The sequence below is a fragment of the Streptopelia decaocto genome (assembly GCF_964273445.1).
Source record: "Streptopelia decaocto genome assembly, chromosome: 6".
Lineage (NCBI taxonomy): Eukaryota > Metazoa > Chordata > Aves > Columbiformes > Columbidae > Streptopelia > Streptopelia decaocto.
Window position 1 is genome coordinate 17,322,815 of NC_138660.1, and position 21,222 is coordinate 17,344,036.

General features: G+C 37.8%; 1 protein-coding gene across 4 annotated transcripts in view; it reads right to left on the bottom strand.

Moving 5' to 3' along the window:
* Nucleotides 1-19,543, bottom strand: part of RHBDD1 (rhomboid domain containing 1) — a 30,529-nt gene extending 10,986 nt beyond the window's left edge. The window contains exons 1-8 of one of the 4 annotated variants that reach the window (XM_082056816.1): nucleotides 19,474-19,491; nucleotides 18,179-18,310; nucleotides 17,127-17,216; nucleotides 11,303-11,821; nucleotides 9,690-9,822; nucleotides 9,136-9,224; nucleotides 7,458-7,508; nucleotides 3,375-3,494 (exon numbers count right to left, since the gene is read on the bottom strand). In XM_082056816.1, the coding sequence (XP_081912942.1) occupies nucleotides 3,375-3,494; nucleotides 7,458-7,508; nucleotides 9,136-9,224; nucleotides 9,690-9,822; nucleotides 11,303-11,735 (826 nt within the window). In that variant the 5' untranslated portion in view covers nucleotides 11,736-11,821; nucleotides 17,127-17,216; nucleotides 18,179-18,310; nucleotides 19,474-19,491. Of the gene's footprint in view, nucleotides 1-734; nucleotides 1,115-3,374; nucleotides 3,495-7,457; nucleotides 7,509-9,135; nucleotides 9,225-9,689; nucleotides 9,823-11,302; nucleotides 11,822-17,126; nucleotides 17,217-18,178; nucleotides 18,311-18,780; nucleotides 19,378-19,473 lie in introns of those variants that run through there. The other 3 variants (XM_082056818.1, XM_082056815.1, XM_082056817.1) reach the window with 3 other exon arrangements.
* Nucleotides 19,544-21,222: the final 1,679 nt, after the last annotated feature.

The following is a 21,222-nucleotide window of genomic DNA, read 5'->3' on the forward strand; positions in this document are numbered from 1 at the left end:
AAACCAAACAGTACCATAGTCTTAAGAAATGCTGTTGTCTCAAACTGAAGTTAAAAACGTGACTTGGTATGCTACAGTTATCTACCAGTGAGATATACCTAGAGATGCTATTTAAATCTTCTCTCATGTTCCATAGGGTGTTCTCCAAATAAGAATATATTCCCGCTTATAGTTGAATACTTACCTTTTTTAGAAACAAGCAGCAGATAAAAAATACTTAGCTATAACAATGTAGATTATTTAAGGCTACAAAAGAAAGTTGCAGGTATTTCACACTGATACATGAAAGCCTTTGAAGTGCATATTATCTAGTCATATTATCATGATATTGCCATTTATTTGTACTGTTTCCTTTATAGTTTCAAGAAAAAACAAACCCACAAACATGGTTCATTCTTGCAGATAACTTTTCAGCATGCTTAATATTAAAAGCTTTCAAGGATTTCTTTCTCAAGCTCAATGTTAAAAATTATGTAAAATGTCATGCAAAAATGACAGTAAAATAAAAATATTCCTCACAATAAAGCTCATTTTAGACCCGTTCCTTCCCAAAGTCTAGTCCTTAGGTAAGACAGCTTATTGATATGATGTTAATTTTTAAGAATTCCTAAGATGGCATGAACAGTAACTAATTCACTGTCTTCTGCTGACAACCAGATCGACCAAATGCTATTTTATTGATTTATTTGAAAGCTAAGATTCTCATTATCTTCTAAGGTTTTCAGTACAGTTTGAATGAAATGAGACTGCTCAGACTGCAAACTTTTCTAGAACAAACATATTACAGTAATAACCTTGCTGTAGAATTTTTTAAGTTTCTAGCTTCTCAACATTGAACAACAGACAGAATTACACTTGAAGAACAAAGTTCAACACAAAAATGAAGATAACTATTAAAAAAAAAAATAATTTTAAAACCCCCTACTTTCCATAGAAGTCTGCACTTCTGCCTTCTAGGTGACTGTCACAAGAGATGCAAACTTAAAGCAAAAGTTGTATTTGCTTTAAAAAAATAGGTTAATGAATCTTTCAAACTGGAGAAGTCTTTGTGGTGGGTTGAGCGTGGCTGGATGCCAGGTGCCCAGCAAAGCTGCTCTGTCACTCTCCTCCTCAGCTGGACAGGGGAGAGAAAACACAAGGCTTGTGGGTCGAGATAAGGGCAGGGAGATGACCTGGTAATTAACATCACAAGCAAAACAGGCTTGACTTGGGGAAAAATTAATTTAATTTATTACCAATCAGATCAGAGTAGGATAATGAAAAATGAAAACTAAATCTTAAAACACCTTCCCCCACCCCTCCCTTCTTCCCAGGCTTGACTTCACTCACGAAAGCTCTACCTCCTCCCCACCAGCAGCTCAGAGGGACAGGGAACGGGGTCTGTGGTCAGTTCATCACACGCTGTCTCCACTGCTCCTTCCTCCTTGGGGGAAGACTCCTCATGCTCTCCTCCTTCCCATGGGCTGCAGTTCTTCACAAACTGCTCCACTGTGAGTCCCTCCCATGGGGTGCAGCCCTTCAGATACAGGTGGCTCCAGCCTGGGTCCCCCATAGGGCCACAAGTCCTGTCAGCAAACTCGCTCCAGCCTGGGCTCCTGTCCCCATGGGGTCACAGCCTCCTTCAGGTGTCCCCCTGCTCTGGCGTGGGGTCCTCCTTGGGCTGCAGGTGGAGATTTGCTCCACCGTGGACCTCCATGGGTGCAGTGGGACAGCCGGCTTCACCATGGGCTGCACCGGGGGCTGCAGGGGAATCTCTGCTCCAACACCTGGAGCACCTCCTGCCCTCCCTCTTCACCAACCTTGGTGTCTGCGGGGTTGTTGCTCTCACATGTTCTCACTCCTCTCTGGGTGCAGATGCCTGGGTTTCTTCCCCTTCTTGACTATGCTACCCCAGAGGCGCTACCGCTGTCACTGAGGGGCTCAGCCTTGGCCAACAGCAGGTCTGCCTTGGAGCTGCTGGCTCTGGCTCTAGCAGACACAGGGGAAGCTTCCAGCAGCTTCTCACAGAAGCCACCTCTGTAGACCCCACACTATCAAAACCTTGCTATTCAGACCCAATACAGCCTTTTCCTATCACAATCTTGCCTCATCTGCTGCCTTTTTAAAACCATCTTCCAGATAGCACATGTAACAAAAAATAGGATCACAGAAGGTGTGAAAGTAAAAGTGATGAAGATTTGTCAAGATACTAATTTTCATATTTTGCCTGGTATTTCTCTGACAGCCATAACACAGTGGTGAAAATTAATTTTCTGAGCGGATATTTGTGAATGGTGCTTTGCATTTCAAGGGCTGCAGTTACAAGTAGAGGCTTCTGTATCTTTTTCCCAATGAATGCTTCCTTGCACCCAGGAAGACAGAATACCAAGATTATGAACAAGGAAAATGAAATTGATAAGATATTCAGTCGGGTTATTATTTTTGTTAAGATTAAATGTTACAGCTTCATCAAATTTAAAAGAGATCTTTCAGATTTCTGAAGTTAAGGAGCACCTAAAGCCTTTGGCTGAATTCCCAGAAGAATCCATATTGATGTGTAACAGATTAAAGAGGATGCAATGTTTGATATGAAAAACTCTATACCTGACAACAGATATTATGTTCACTTCTGCCCTTTATTTTATCACTTCAATATAAAAATTTTGCATAACTGTGTGATGTAAATTGTACACATGAAGCTCCAATCATGTACTGCCAGTACTACTAAACAGATTTGCCCTCAAGCCTTGAAGTTTTCATAATCTGAGAAATAAATTAAACACAGTATTCTTTCCCTCTTGATTTCGCTTGCGTTACAAAAAGATAATATCTAATTAATGTCTTTTATACTAATTTAAATAATAAATTTCAGTTAAAAACAAACACCATTTTTATTTCTAAACATTTCTATCTTTTTTTTTTGGTCTTTCAGCTAACTATAATATAGGCTTCCTTTAAGGCAGACAATGTGAATAGTACATTCCTTGTCAATTAAATTTGTATAAAAAGCAAAAATATACACACAGAAAGTTTCAATACTGGCAACATAATTTATTCTATTATACCATTTCATACTATTTTTTAGAGTATTGTAAGGTATTTTTGGCACAGCAACTTAGTTTACTTCAGGTGGTTTTATTTTACTTTTGCTATAGTAATAACAAGGTAATCAAACAGTAAGTAATTATGAATAAATGCAATTACACTAAAAAAATGATACCACATCCTCACACTGCATTGTCTGAAAATGCTACCAGAAAACTTCCATCTGTTTCCAAAGACACGTCCAAATTACTGAAAATAACGAGCAATAATACATCTTCCCTTTGCTCACCCCCACTCCCTTTCTCAGTATGAATTATCACTTAAAATACAAAACCCAATAAAATTCCTACCTCTTTCATTAAGGCTGTTTAGCACTGCCCTTTCAAGCTGTTCTTCTTCAGAAAGCCCACCTGTATAATCATAATAGCTCCGTGGTGTGCTGTACTGATAGCCTGGATAGCCATAATACTCTGTAAATTGAATACAAAATAAAGAGAATAAACTGCTGCTGCTCAGTAAGAGTGTAAAATCAGATATTATCTTTACACTATCTTTCTTCTGCAAAATATTTTAATTTGGGAAAGAAAAACATTATTAGGATTCGATTATTTATATAATATATGCCATTAATCAATTTCTAATTTACAAAGTCAGACTACGATAGCAGGAGAGAAGAAAAAAACCCAACCAAACAAAAAAACATGGATCAAACATCTCAGGTTTTTATAATTGTTAGAAGTGTCATAGAATTGCAATTATTAAGAAGTTTCACATAGAAATTGAAAGACACTTTCCACCAGCTCCTTTTAACATTTAATTGTCAATACTTGGGCACCTTGTTAATGTCACTAGAACAGCAACAACAAAACAGGTAGGTTTCAGGCTTTTTTCCCCGCCCAGTGTCCATAAATAATACACGCCAATGTCATCATAAATGCAAGTAATGTTTGGACCTAGAAATGCCTGGGAAAAGGTTCTGGCAAATTTTTGCAGTAATATCCAGCTAATATTGTGCTATTGCACAGCTACATCTGCCCAGAAAAAAACTCAAACAAATGAACACACCACAAATCACATCTCATGTCACAATCCCTGTGTGCTGCCTGTGCCGCTGACAACCAAGAATTTCTGACCATTTGCAAAGTCGGTCAAAACCAAGCACAAACAAACCATCATCCACCCAAACACATGGGATTTAAAAGAAAAAAAAATACTTGGAGAATGAGAATCTCTTCTTTTAAACACAACTTGATCTTGCCGGAGCACAGAAAAATCTAAACAGAGAAAAATAAGGAGAAAACTCCCAATTTTCTATTCTATTTTTGCATCTTCAAAATACAAAGCTCTGGGTGATATTTTAATTTCTCCTCCAGACAGCTGGACAGGGGATTTTGAAGGGCCAAATGTAGCCAGTTTCTTCCAACTAATAGTAAATATTACACAAATACAATTAGAAAGATTTTTGTAGGAAACAAATACAGCACACCATTTCCCTTTATCTTCAGATTATTAGCATCAACGACAGTCTCAAGTTATCTAATTAGTTATATGGATTCCATATATAACCTTCTTGTGGAGTTTGTGCGATTAGTAACAAGCACAAATTATGAAGCGAGGACATATAAATAATTTATTTTTTAAAAAATAATATTGTGTTAAAGAAAAAAATCACAAGCTCTAGAACTTTAGGACAAATGAAAATAGCAATATCCTATCTTAAAGTTATACAGGAAAGGCAGGGAAAATGTAAGAGTAACTACACACTATTCTATACAGGAACACATCTATTCCTCTGTGTGTACCATGCAAATATACCTACATGTATTTTATATACATGAGTAAGTACACACAGATGCATGTATACATATATACATTATATACACGTATAGAGGGGGAGAAAGTAATTCCATCTGTGTGCAAATTTCATTTTTGGAACATACCACTGACATTGGGAGAATTTTCATATATCTGCAGTGAACACTCTGTATTATCCTCCAGTAACCTGAAATTCCGCCATTTCTCAAATGATCAGCAATTCTTCTACTTAGAAGAGATTATTTTTACTTTTTAATCTGTATGAATTACAGTCATCTTTATACCAAACTTTAAAAGTCTTTAAGTCATACTGGCTACACTTAAGAGACATGATTCTGCAGAAAAATGAAACTGACTGCAGGCTACCATTTAGCTGTTATATATACATATGTACACTTTGGAAGCAATCTTCATGTTTTCCCTCATTCCCCTTTGCATTACATTAATCTGAATGAACATTTCCTCAGCTATAAGTTATTTTCTGGAGGCTTCAAAACTACATGTAGGAAGACTATAAAACTTCTGGTACTATAAGCCTGTCATTATCTGATGAAAGAAAAAGGATGTTGTATTTTAAGTTTGTTCTATGACTGTAAATTTTTGTTTCTTTGATGTTTTACATTGTCATCAAGTTATAAGTGCTCAGAACGCCATAATCTTTATTTTACGAAAAGAAACAGTTCAGTAACATTGACATGTTCAAGGTGTTCCTACTAATCAAAATAAATGTCCTAATACTTTATTCATGCACTGCATTTAGAAAAAAACTAATTCAGTTACTAAACACTAAATGTGTTAAAATTACACTTCAAATATTTTTTCTTCTAAAGCTGTTCCCTTGTACTGTTTCTTAAAATCTGTTCTGATAATAACTTCACCTATTTTTCTATATAAATTGGTATTTTAAGACAGATAGTAATAAATCAGCAATACCAGAAAATGAAAAATTAATCAAGGTAAGGATGTACTGTATATGCATCATTAACCTATGACACTATAAAAAGTTTTCTTAAATCACAAATGGCCAAATTTATTACATATCTCATACATCAAGCAAAAGGTTAAATCTTCCACAAAGACTTCTGCAAATAGGATGAAAGACAATTACAAAGTATATACACAGGGAATGAACATAATAAATATACATATATTTTAATTGCAGTTGTACGTCATTTTGGAGAAATTAATTCAGTGTAAAAAAATAATATGTAGCTACATCTAAAGCCAAGTTTGGAAGACAGAATAATTAAGGTTAAGACTCTCCTTTATCTCCTTTTTGTCCACAAGGACTCAACGCCACAGCCTGGCCACTTCGGGGACTGCCCAAGACTAAGCGTGGCTCACTGGGGCTCACAGTAAGTACATCTCACTGATTACTATAAAAAATAAAAAAGTCTGCATGACTAAATATCAGACAACAGTGAGAATGATCAAAGGTATGAAATTGTTTTCATATATGCAACCATATAGACTACAACTGTGCAACCCAAGAGAAAAGATGAGTATGGTGAATATAGGACTGACGTCTATAAAACCATAAAGAATATGAAGCACGTAAAGAATGAAGATTTAGTTTCCCTTCACAGGCAAGAATTAATGTGCATCAAATGAAATTAGTGGCTAGCAGGTTCAAAACAAATAAAAATGACAGATTCTACACCAGGATGTAAACTGTGAAATTCTTCTGTGATGTTGTAGGTGTTAAAAGAGTTCATGCTGATTCAAAATGCTTTTGACAAATTCATGGAAGAAGAATTATCATGGGCTATTAAAGGCAAAATTCCCTCATAAAACTTTCTGCTGAGTACACATCTAAGCCACAAGTCACTGCACACTGGCAGATATCTGAGGAAGTTATCGCTATATATATTTATCCTGTTCTTACAGCAGCTGCCTAGGAGAGAGTATCAATCACGGTAGGAAATAAGATAGAGCAGGCATCCCTTAGCTTTGATCCAACACGCAGACCTTCTCACAGCTGCCTCCCCTTCTGACCTTCCCTCTCAGACCTATTATTCTACACACTCCACATACGACTCAATTTTCTGCATGAGAAGTGAATCAAACACGGTACATTCAAAGCATGCCAGTATTCCAACTATCCATCTATATACTGCGAAGATGGCCTGAATTTTTTCCCGTGAGGGGTGGGCTTTTTATGTGTAAATTATTTGATTTACAGAAAGTGTTCAAAGGAAGAAGTTCCTTGTCAGAGGAGGGGGGGAAAAAAACCCACCACCCTAGAATGGAACAGATAAATTTGACACATCAGAGCAGATTTACCAAGGTTGAAAGGGCTGCTTTCAATGGACACAACTTCCCCCCAATACACCTTCTGCAAAAGGGATGGTATTTCCCCAGGGTAGCATTTTATAAAGTCATGACCTTAATGTGAGGTTTAAAGCCTCTTGTACAAAATACAGTTCCCTAAAAAGGAAAGGTGAGACATGGCCAGAAAAGTAATAAGTTTAGCAAATACACGTATGTGCAGAATAGTTTGTATATTACATATGTTTCCATTTAACAAGCTCCTCTGTAGCTTTTCCATCATTAGTAAAAATGATGTCCCTATTTTAAAGCTGGAAAAAGTTTTCAGCTAAGTGGGTGAGAGTACTTACCTGAATAGTAGTCCCTGGGTCTGGCAGGGTCAGCAAATGAAGAAATCCCACCTAAATATGAGAACACCACATGTACTAGTAGAATAAAACAATCACATTATCTTTCTTCATAAAATACAAAAATCAAATTTAAAGCACTCTTTCTTTCAGAGTCTGTTACTTAAGATATAAATATTAAACCACATGTATCTATGAATTGTTTGGCAGTGAGAGAATATAGTATTAGTAAGCTTGTAGTTGTTCCAGATTTTATAGTAGTGTGCCATGTTTAAGCAACATATCCACGTAGACTAGAAAAATGCAAACCAACGTAACAAATGTTCTCCAGAACATATATGAATAATTTCTGCACTGAGACTGTACCTTGGTAAAAGTGGGTGAATACACAGAAGACTGAGGACTGGAATAACACTGCACTGTTTCTGCTGTGCTACACGGGAGGAAAAGATGACCTGTGTACTGGAACAGCCCTCCAGGTCTTAGTCACACAACCACCTTCACAGCAGCGGGATCTCCACAGCACATTTCACTAACAGTACCAAGGGTTTTATCATAAAATCCCAGGATGATTCAGTTTGGAAGGAACCTCAGGAGGTCCCAAGCCCAACTCCCATTCAGAGCAGGGTTTGCTATGAGATCAGACCAGGTTACTCAGTCAGGGCTTTATCTTGTCACATCTTGAAAACATTCACAGCTGGGGACTGCAGAACCTCCCCAGGCAGTGTGCTCTGATGCCTGACTGTCCTAAAAGCCATCAGAGCGCCCCCAGGACACAAAGACATGCAACATTAACATCTAACATGATACCTTATGTATGTTCACACCAGTGGGGTAGGAAATCTGATGCTTTGATTTCTATTTTTCCACATAAAACTGCTTAACACACAACTTACAGACTATCACCAAACTGTGATAAAATCTCCTGTGAAAAGCAGATACATCTAAACAAATTATTTCCCACTACACAAACCCCATATCCATGGTCAACTTGATGGCATAGTCATGAATAAAGTACTCAACATATTAAGTAGTGAGACACAAAAAACAAATATTCTGAGAACCAACCCCAGCACAGCTGTCATGAGATGGCTTAGACTTCCAATTAAAACATTGAAACTTATGGGAGTGTTCATGTAAAAAAATTGCAGGGCTATATTTAAAACAATTGTTAGATTAAAGATGTCTAAAGATAAAATATTTTTTTAAAAAGAAGTATAACTACAATATGAAAAGCTGTAGTAACACATTGTTGGAAAGCTTCAGAATTTCAATAAAAATTTCTCAGGCATCCCAGAACCTTTTTCAAATTGTAGGGACTTCCACTAAAATGGACTCAAGTAGAAGAAATCAATATAGTGGCTTCATCACGCTTCATTTAAAGTGACGTTTTCATTGACATCTTATGTGAAACATTTTCTCTAAGCATTTAAAAAGAAGGGTAAAAGGTATTTCTAAGTAAAAATATCTGAAAGTAAGTAAAAATATCTGGTTCTTACCACCCATGTTTAATTAAAAAAGAGTTGATCTTTTTCTTCTGCTTTCACTTCAATAATCAGCATATCTTTAACTGCCCAAAAGCTTGCAGGAATGACTTGAACGTCTATATGCAAGACTTACTGAATTTTGCAGCTAAAAGCGTCTCTTACACAGATTTGACAAACTGGACAAAATTATGTACCTGCACAGGCTCGCATGATCTTTTTCAGAGGTCCCATAGTGTACATCAATCCAACAAGAATCCCTGCCAGATGTCCAGCAAAAGAAGTCCTATGAAAAAAGAAAAGTCTTGCAAACCCACAGAATTACACTGAAATGTCTAGGTAGGGTCTACCAAAATAATTTAGTTTCAAGTGAAAGCATAAAAACCTACTTTCTACTGCACTATCAGTAGACAGAAATAGCGAGCAAACAGTGGAATGCTGGTTTGCTAATGAGGCCGTCGGCACTACAGCGTATGTTCAGTTCCTTTGCTGAAATCACACGTCCCTTTTCCTTGCCCATCAACTTTTGTTATCTTCCCTCAAATACTTAATCATATCTTCTGGGCACAGTATTTCAGGGCTTTTTTTACATTTTGAAATGTGGTCAAAATAGAGGATATTGAGGAAGAAAACAGACTGTAGCCTCAACACTCAATTTGGATGCCAGCTAACACTACACATACTTCCTTATAAATTTCAAACTACTTCAAGACAGCCCTTTGCCTAACTTTGAAATATGAAATGCACTCACCCTGGAGAGATCAAATGAATAGCCACCAGCTCCACCCAACAAGCATATTTACTGGCTATCGGCAAACCAAGGACACTGCTGACTCTTCCTGGATTGTAATGGTTGTTAAGAACTTTCAAAGCAAACAAGACTCCTGCAAACAAGAAGAAATCACATGAAGAGAGAAGTACTTGTGACTAAATAATAAAGAAATGCAAATAACGTAACTACTGAAATGGAAGTACCATGCAGTTTCACAGCACCACAAAGCATGCTGTGGCATGCTGGAACAACAGTTCTAAGGTGTTTTTCAGTGACAATTTTCAGTAACTTATTTAAAAAAATAGAAGGATTAAAAATTACATATATGGATAACACAAGACGCTTTTTAAGATGCTTACTCACTGTAGCTATTTTGGTATTCAAAATAATACAAGCAATTTTAAAATGGGAATTCTAATTGAAGTAATTGACAAAATTATAGAACTAAAAAGTCTCATGAGCTGAGAAAAGCCATTACTAAAAACAAGACAAACAGATGCATGTGAAGCTCAACAGCAAGTTCAAATTCTGAATTAATGGAAGTCATCTTACATATACTCCAGAATCACTTTGTTCTGAAAAAAAGTAGATAAATCACTTTTAATGACAATAAATAATCATCCATTTCCAATTGACTGCAACTGTTTCATCATGCAAGCAATAGCCAATGTGACAGAATGAATTCACATGATTTACTGTAACTTCCAAAATGTTTTTGAAAATGTTCCTTTCAAGAGAAAGCTCACACAGTTGTTTGGAAAAAAAAAATCTGGAAAAATGCACAAGTGAAAGATTTGACATGGAAAAGATAGCAGAGTTGAACATCAATACAGATATACTTAAAAAAATGATAGCATGGCTGGCATGAATCTCTCACAAGGAATGACATGGGGATCCCCTCTAGCCCATCACCAGTGTTCGCCCTGCCTGCTGGTACCACTGCTGCTCAGTCACTTGGTCCCTTTTGCCATAAGGCATGGGAAGTGGTGCTACTGCTCCACTAACTACAGGTGTCTTTTCTAAACAGGAGTTCATTCACTTACAACTTTGATCTCCTGAATGAAAACACAAGACCATTACTGGAAGATGACCAAAATCAGGTGCTTAGATGTTTCTAGCAGAAGCAAATCTATTGGAGTCACTCTAAAGACAAGCATGTATAATTTGTAATTTGAAGATAAAAATTTTAAAGTCTACAGCTGGTACCAGAAAATATGTTCAGAAATAATCATAATAAAGTGATAGGCCTTTCAATAACTCACCTAATGAGCATTACTGACATTGGAAAATTAAAAGCTTTAGACTTCAAATAGTCAGTGACATTAAACACAAAACATTATTGTACTGGGATAATCATATTTTTCATGTTCTCAGGTAAAGACAAAGCTGGTCACAAGAACATGAAATCAACCACAATGGTCATAACCAGAGTACATGCTTTAAATCAAAAAAATAAGATCACTGACACAACACTAACACACATGCCTATGGATATATATATATCTCCATTTTCTGCATTCAACAAATATTGCCATATACTACCTTTAAATATTAATTTTACATATATAAATTGGACTAAGTATGTGCCTTACCTGAAAAACCTACAGCACAATTCATTCCATATGAAGGATCATCCAGGATTTCCACAAGCATGAATTCCAACATCATATAAACAATCCCAATGAGCACTGAAAATACTGCAATTATGTACGCAAACCATACGCTCTTAAGCTTTTTTTCCAGCATTATCCCCTTCCAAAGCATGGAAACCATGTTATAGTATAAATGCCAGTCATCTGCATGGTGGACAGGAGAAAGCAATAAACGCTGCCAGTTCCTCTTGTAGAAGCCTTCATTTACACTGATACACACTTCGTGCAGAGGTCTCACAGGATTCAGAAAGAGAAAAATATTCAGTGCAAGTACCCCAAGGGTAACAGAGGGAATGTTCTGGAGTCCAACTTGAGAAATTTGATAAAGCAGCAAAAGTAGTCCAGCACTGACTCTTCCCTGCCTTCGTTGCATTGCTACTTCTTAATCAAAGAAATATGAAGATTATTCAGATTTCTAATCTTTTGTTCAAATTCAAAACCATACAAGCCTTGGACACTCTGAAAGAAAAAAAGACAGCTGCATTATTATACATATACATGTGTGTTTTCAAGCTCATCACTGCTTTTTAAGCAAATTCTTCAAGCTAATCAACTGAGACTTTTTTTTTTTTTTAAATCAGAACAAAAATTCAGGGTGGGGGGAAGAACCATAATTTTAAAATAGCATAAAACACATAAAAGGGACTTATACAGATAAACGATAAACTGGACAAGCACTGTGAGAAAAAGGAGTCTGCAACCTCTCTTTCATGTCCCTGGACAGGCTTTACTTTATCTGTTAAAATCCTGGGTGTTCTAGACATGTTATTAATATCCTGATTCACTAACAATTACTAAAATTTTAGGAAGGAAACCAGTTAAAAGTTCTTCCCTAGACTCTCAGTTTTCATGCTTCACATCATTGCTACATGTATAATGTTTTTCATGATCATCTTTCCATTTTTCACAAGTATTCAATACAAGCCAAGAATGACAATTAAGTTACAATTTCAAAAAGTAACAGAGACACACCTAAGAACTCCTACATGCAAGCTTTTAATTGCTTTCCTAGTGACTAGAAGTCACCCTCATTGTAAAAAAACTTCTTCCTCATGTTTGGCCTGAATCTCCCCTCCTTTAATTTAAAACCATTATCCCTTGTTCTGTAACAACAGGCCCTGCTAAAGAGTCTGTCCCCATTTTTCTTACTGCCCCTCCTAAGTACGGAAAGGCCGTAATAAGGTCTCCTTGGAGCCTTCTCTTCTCCAGGCTGAACACCCCACCCCTCTCAGCCTGTCCTCCCAGCAGAGCTGTTCCAGCCTCTGATCACTTCTGTGGCTCCTCTGGGCCTTCTCCCACATCTCAACACCCCATTCATCACCTTCTCCATTGTATTATAAAATTGTTAGAATAAGTTGCTAATATACTTTTTATTTAGTTTAAATTCCTTTCCAATCATCACATCAAATGCTTCCTCTGTAAACATTTTAACAGACAAGCAAGCGACAATCTAATACTTTTGGAAGACAGCAGAAAAAAATTACACCTTTGTAAAGAGAAAAGGACAACAGCTCAAGATGTGAAGTTTAACATTTCGCATTATGTCTATTAGGATTTAGCAAACTGCACATTTCTACAGACCATTGGTATGCCTGCAAACACCTTACTACAATGGCAAAAGGAACTATGAAACCTGCACAGGGCTGAAATTAAAGAAGACAATCTAAGGGCCAGACTGCCTCCTCTACCTGGTGTAAGTGAAAGGAACACATACCTCCTCACACACATCACAAGAAGTGGCATTGATTAATTAATCAAATTAAGTTATTGTAGTCTCTGAATTTATCTCTAAAATGCATTTATGGTTATTATAGCACTCCAAGAAAGAAAAAACAAACAAAAACACCACAAAAAAACCCCACAACACACCATGCCAGAATCCTCAAGACAACTGTAGTAGAATAGAAAGCAAGTAAATCTATTTGAAGCATTAAACGGAAGTTCACTGTATTTTTTCCCATAGTCTAATCTCAAAGATGAAAGATAATGTCTAAGTCTTGCCCAAATCAGGGTGGAAATAGCAGAAACATGCTTCTTGAACATGTAACTCTAACTACACTGGTACCTTTAAAAAACAGTTTCTAATCCTCACAATTTAACTAGAGACCATAGCTGTAGTTCCTATAAAATTCAAATGAGCTAAGACCTCTTAAAGTGTAAATTGATTGTTGCAGATGGTAATTAACATTGTCAGCCTTTGACTTTTTTTCATGTCAATGTTAAAAAAAGTACTTAGATAACCAAATGTTTAGTCAATGTCAATCTCTTTTTCCACAGTACATGCTCCAATCCCAGGTACATCCCCAAACTGTTCTTATGTGCATCTGCCCAAACCTCTGACTTTTCTCACACCGCTGACACTGCTAAATTTTTTCCCCACCACAAAACAGGTGACATAAAACTGTTAGAATTTAAAGTCACTATAATTTAAACCCAAGTTATGTGGAAACCCCAAAATCTTGCCATACCACAATTTTCAAATTGCCAAATGTCTTACTTTTTAAGGTTCTCCCCCCACCCCTCCTTTTGATACCAAATTTACATATTTTTAAGACACATGCACCTAGGAAAAGATACCCTCATACAGCACATCTGTACCATAATCTTGTAACATGACTGGAAATAGTTTACACCATGATTACAGTAGTAATTGGGAGTAATCAAAAACGTCAGCCACATTATATGTTTGTTTATAAATGAAAAATATATAAGAAAGAAAACAGTAGTTATTTGAGAATCTTCTGGAATGCAACTCACTTGAAATACACAAGACTTTCAAGTCTTTGAACATTCTTACTCAGCCTCTACTCTGTTTATTAAAAGTCTAATGAGGCTTGAAACAAATAAGCACTTATTCCTTTTTCTTTTTTGAAAACATGCCACCCACTTCAAAATGTACAAATTTCCAGAACAGACTTGAAGTGGACATTTGTCTTGCATCTAGGCTGCCACGTGTCTGCATTTTTGTCACCTACTCAAGATAAATGTCTGAACTAAAAATTCTCAGAATTTGTTTGTTTGTTTTGTACTAACCAAGTACAAAGGATTTTAACTTGTATTTTACAGTGACAGCCCCCTTGCTCACTTGGCAACCATAAAATATTATGACTTCATATTACTGAAAATTCACGTAACAAAGTAAATATTTTAGTAAATACAAGTTAAAATGAAATGTTAAACTGCCTTTCCTATAGCTCTAATTTGAAGTTAAATGAAAAGAATCTCTCTGTACCTTTGTTCCCCTCAAAACCAACAGAACTACCCTAATAGTTTGATTTATATTTATGTGAAGGAAAGCCCAGCCCATTACCCTTCTACTAAAAACAATCAATCTCCCCTTAAAACTAACAAACAAAACAACAAACCAAACAAACCCCACCACACACACAAAAAGTCACACGTGGAGTGGCTCAAGTGTGGGTGAACTAGTCTCTTTTTAGATTAAATTAAACCAGAATACATATTCCAGCAAAGAACCCAGTGTGCTGGGAAAAAAAATGGGCATTCAACCTACATGTCCAGATTAGAGTTGGACCAATTTAAAAAATACTTGAAGCACGTAACAGGTCCTGAGCATAAACCATCCCACACTACAGATAAGCCTCAACAGGCACACACTATTTGTCTATGAAGATACAGTCTCAGGATATAAAGACTTATCCAAATAAAGACCGAAACAGAAATAGTGTCTTTAGGGCAAAAGAAGAATCCTGCAAAGGAAGCAGAACAAACTGTAAACCCTTTTACTATTGCCCTCAAACTCTGGAAGGTGGTGGAAAAAGGAAGGCACAACACAACAGGAGAGAAAAAACAAAAACACCACACCAACATAAGAAAAAACTCACAAACTTGAAACATAATGAATCATCCTGTTTATATTTAATATGTATGCAAGGAGAAGGTCAACCACAACCTGTCAGTTACAATAAGCTTTGAAATGTATATTCCATTACATCGTTCATAACAAAAGGCAAGGTTCTGACCTAATTGTAAAAGTAATTACTTCATAAAGAATGACTTCTGGATTAATCAAATGTGCCTTTAAAGGGCATAATGTGTTTTCATTCACAAAGGAATACTGAACTCTAAACTGAAAAAACACGCTTCAGAATTTGGTATGAGAAGTAATACATTTGTAATACAAATATTTTAAAATCATTCAAGTCCATAACTACCTTGCTGAAAGGAAACAACACAAAGTTAAATATCAACGTAAAATGACTGCATAAAAAGCTATATCACCAAGTCTTTAATACGCCACATATTATATGAAATGTCCTTCAAAGTCTTCTGTGAGAAAGTTCCTCTGCCTCTTATGTCTGCTTCAGCAGGAAATCTGAAAAAGTTTTATAGTTCTTAAATCCTCCGAAGCACTACTAAAAAGGAGGCCTTAACAAAATTCAACTTGAAACTTAGAATTTTGTTCTGAAGGCTGTGACAAATACTATTCACGCTGAAATATACATGTTGAACAATACATGCCAACAATACTTTTGTACACCTTATCCCAAAAGGAGAAAGGTTTCAAAGGAAAGAATGGAACAGACTAGATCAAATCTCATACTTTGCCTCACATCTTAAGTATGAACATCTGAGACACTATGCATTTAAACTTTTAATTGCCTCAGTAGTTGGACTACTGCTATTTAATCTAGAAAGAAAAATACTGGAAGACTGCAACCTGTACCTCCTTCAATTAAAATACAGAGTTCTTGAAACTGTTTCATTATCATTATTAACTTGTAATATCACTGGAAGCCTTGACAATTTTGGATTAATGTTTTCATTCACAAAAGAGAAATCTATTTACTTTATATATATTTATCATATATTTAATAAGAATGAATATAGAAAGCTAAACATCAGAACAAGTATCCACTGGACTTTTCTTTAAGGCTTATCATTATGCAGACCAGTTTATATTCTCTGTCATCATTTGAGACTACTAACACTATCTCTAAAATGTGTTTAAGATAACTGTATTTTATCTCCTACATGGCACCCACTTCTAATTCAAAGTCTTCAGATTACTCACTCAGCTACAATGACATTGAACTCATAACACACAAAACTTCCTCATGCCACGCAAGAACACAGCATGGAGATCCAATGGGCTTCCTCAGGCCACTCTCAGGGAGACAGAAACTTGAAAGTTTTAATACTAGCAGACGTTAGACTGATTGTCCAAACGGTCCTAAAGTTCTAAGGAGCTACTGCCCTACCACGTACAGCGAGAATCAGCTCCTCATTACCTCTGTCAGAACTTCCCTCAGAGTCAACAATGTTGACTAAGCATGGACTAGAAAACTTTTTCTGGAAATTACATTAAGTGTTTCAGACACCAGTTTGACCTTCAAGCTGATATGACATATTGCAGACAACTCACACATTGGACATTAAACAACCATGACTTAAGCAGCTCGAATCTTAACAAAGCCCATGATCCCAAGTTGCAAGAAGAATAAATGACAGAAGTAAAAAAAGGGTCCAAAAAAAACCCCTAGTAGCAACATGAGAAATGTTATTTCATGCAACAAAGTCTTCAAAACCTCTGCAGTTTGTGAAAAATCAGAACAATTACTGAAAACTTCTTTATGTTGTGATACTGGCAATTATTGAAAATGTATTCATTATGTGACTAATCTACCACTAAACACATGACTTTCTGATCTGTTTCTCCATTACCTTCGGTAGGCAATCCCTGTGGAGTTGTTTGTAAACATGCCTCAAAGCCAAGGCCTAATCTATGGTGAAGGGGATTTACCTGTCACACATTTACTGGAGACACTCTCTAGTTCTTCCTCTGGAGACAAAGATCACACCAAACTTTTCACAGCACAATACAAATCAGCTCCTGAAACAGAACCATCTAATAAAAATCCTTTTAATTGTATACCTTATTCTAGTCAAGAAGATGATTATAAATACACTATCAAAAGGAGTAGTTTTTGCTTACTTAAGTTCTATATAAAAGAAATTCTGCTGCAATTGCCAAATCAGTATGTCACCTTAGTACAGAACAGACAGAAAAACCAGAAGCCTTCATAGATTTTTATAATTTAAACCTATGAAAGTCTACATTTTATCAACTCTCCTTAGAAATTGCTAAGTTTTCCTTCATTGAAAAAAAAAAAAAATCCTTTCAGGATCTGTACAGGAGCCACAAGAGTGTTAACACTTTTTGGTTGGTTTTTTTTTTTGTTAGAAAACCTAAAAGCACCATAGAGATAGTTTTCTCTACTTCTAAATGTATACGCCACATAAAATCAAACAGATAAACATTTTTGACCAAGCTAAAAAGAAAAATAATATTTCAATAGATGATTTATTTCTTAGAAGCATCAGCTGTTGCTGAACCTCTGCAGTCAGTTAGAACTATTTTGTCATAACTTTTTGAGTGCAGATAATGAACATGTTAAGCCCTTCCCAGTTTTGTGGAAGGAAAGTGACACTGAAAGTTTTGATAAATATTCTTTCTATCCCCATCTCATAATAGATAGTAATTAGTAACTACCACTCAAAACGCTAAGATGCATCTACACATAATTCAAGTTAGAGAAGTAGAATCAGTGTGACTATTTATAGTTATATCACTGTACTAGTAAAGGTGAGGTCTGGTCACAGCTTAAATAAAGATACATCAGAACAACAGTCAACTTCTGATAAGGCCACAGAGAGCTTTAACTTCACAGATGTTTAATTACTTTAATTAGGGTCAGGGGTTTTGATTATTTTTTCAGTTTGATTGCAATACTTAACACTTGCATAATCCTAAAAACGGACAATTAAATCAGAAGAGCATATTCCTTTATTTACCTCAAGAATTTTGTAATATAATTAAAATGAAACAACCCATGCTTCCCTGACTCCACTTCAGAAGGGTGAAGCACAAAGGCTCTTAGAAGTTTAGCATTTGTGCTGTTTTGAAGGAATATTTGTCTGCAGTTTCTAGGAGAAAGGACAGAAAGCTTTCTTCCTACTGCAATGCATTTTAAATAATATTAGTTAAATATGTAAACCATTCAGAAATATATACTTTCTAGCATTAACGTTAATTCTCGTCAAGACCTCACATCTCTTTGTATTAACAAAATGCAACTCCACAAAGAACACCACTGCACTATCTCAGGAAATTAAACCAACTCAGGCATCATTAAATCAATTTTATAAACATTTGAATTACTTAAACTAGGTATTTACATACACATAAGAAAGTTTACCAAATATAGTTGAGGTACATTGTTACTGCTTCTCCTTCGAGACAGGTGTAAGTTATTTCATGTTTTTGGTTTTTTTACCATTTTCACAAGGAAAGAAAGATATATTAGTTCTGGTCTTTTTTTTTTTTTTAATTCGCCGATTATTTACATAACCTGCAAAAATACTACTGAAACGGAATAAATAAATAACATTATTACCGGAGTTAACACGCAGCACATACTAAGGTGCCGCTGCCGTTTCCTGATAACACGGGCAGCGGGGCCGGACCGCGGACACCAGCGGGCACGGCCTGGCCCTGTGTCACGACACGGGTACCCCTTCCTGCTGCCGCCTCAGCTGCCTCTGCCAGAGCAAACCCCAGACACGGGGCCGGAGGACACGCTGAGGTTTTAGTGCGAAATATGAAGCATTTTTGCTATTTCTGAAACTCAATTCGTTTCCATCAACTCCGCTCCCAGTGCGGCGCGCCGGGCTGAGCTCGGCGGAGCGCAGCTCGCTAGGGACAGGCTCCGGAGAGCCCACGGCTTCGGGGGAAGCCTTCCCCACCGCAAACGCCTCTGAGGCGCTTTCGTTTCGGCGCACCGGACAGCCGCCGGCACAGGAGGGCGGCGGCTCTCCGGACACCACACCAGTTTCGGGCTGCGCCCCTCACGGCCGCCGCAGCCCACGGCCGACTTCCGCCCTCCGCCATGGACGCGCGGGCGCCGGGGTGCTCACACCGCCCCGGCAGCCGCCGCCACGGCCACCGCGGGGCCCGTCGCGGCGGGCTGAGGGCGCGGGGCCCAGGCCCGCCGGGAGGCGGCGGCAGACGGCTGCGCAGCTGGCAGCAGCCAAGAGCGGCGGCCGCTCCGGCAGCCCGAACCCCCTCCCCTTCCCGCCTCCGCACTCACGCTCTCCGGCAACCGCAGCCCAGGCCCTCGCGCCGCACCACGTGACGCGGCCGCCACTCAGCAGCGAGGGGGGCGGTGCCTGGGCCGCGCGTGCGCTGGGGGCGGCCGGCAGGTCGGACGGTCAGACAGTCGGTCAGTGAGTCAGTGAGTCAGTGAGGGGAGCGGAGGATGACAATAGGACAGGGCCGGTGAGACCTTCGGCATCGCTGCGAGGGTGGCGTGGGCGTTAAAAGTGACGCATAGTGGCCAGGCCTGGAGAGTAGCACAGCCCCGGGGTGGCAGGCCGACAGGAGGCCGTCTGTCAGTCGGCAACCGCCTGGTGCCGCCGCGTCGCTCAGTGAAGTTCCGCCCAGTAGCTGAGGTAATTACTGAGGAGGGGGCGAGTCCCTCCTGTGAGTTTTATCTGCAGTACAGGCTGTGGGAGGGCGTTGAGGCGAATACAAATTAGTTAAGATAGATGAGGGAGTGTGTAAGAGCGGGTGGATAACACACCGGATACTCAGTGAAAACGTTCTGGTGACACACCGGGACAGGTGATAAAAGGTGCCCAATCCCTGTTGGAAGGCTTTAAATTGTGTTTAACGACATCTGTCAAAATATCGATTACTAGTACTACTTGCCATTAAAATCCATAATTATATTCCCTTTGAAAATGCCTTAGTGCACGTGCAAAACAGTAGCTAGTTCTGTAAGTTTAATAGTTCAACTACTTTATTTTTTTCATGCATTAAAGGCAGTTAGATGAACATAGTTTCACTTGTGTAGGGTATTAGTCACTGGCGTTAAATATTACTCCCCGAATTTGATACAGATATCTAGGCTGGGAGCTTTGTTATTAATATTCAGTAGGGAGTACATTGAGCAAATTATAAATGGCTAAAATAATAGGTTATCATGGAAATGTTGGCAAACTGATGGTGCAAATATGTGACTAGAAATTAATCATACAAAATCCATAGCCAAAGCTATATGTAAATGGCTCTATTTTGCTGTCATTTATGTGGCATTTAGGTTTCATATAATATTTTGGTAGTTCATACAAGTATGTCATAGAATTTATAAGAAAATTTTATTCTGCCCTTCCAAAACCAGCACACAGCTCAGCAGACTGGCAGGCATGAAAGGGTCTGAATTCCTAGAAATAGGGTGGAGATCAAGTTAAAGGAGCAAACTTTGCCAAAACAAGCAACTTCAGCATAGTCTCCTGTTCCAAGAATGAACAGAAGCCAAAAGAGGAGGGTGGATTCAGTGTGTGCCACCATTTAGACACGTTATCTTAAGCTCCGTAGTTTTGGCACATTTAGATCTGTTACCTCAATTAATGCTAATAATAATTCATAGAAGTCACAGGATGTGGGAGTTATTCATGCCTAGACTGGTAGATTTTCTAACATACATGAGGTTTTCTATAATTGTCACCATTTTCTGTAATAATGTACTCCATTTTCATGCAATCATAATTCCAGTCCATAATTCTTAGCGATGGAGTGTTTATGTACAGGTCAAGATCTTATTACTGGATGTATAAATCACCAGGTTGTGATTCTCTTCTGGGACCTAGAAGAGCTGGATTTCATTCCTAGTTCACTTCCTGGGTCAACCTGAGGAAGTGTTTATTAATATTCCATCTTTTCAGGTCCGTGTTGATATGGCAGGGATAATAGAAATCACAGGATAAGTGGGAGACTAAGTAAATTAACTACGTGTTTAGATGCTGGAAATAATGGGCCACATATGTAGAGACATTTG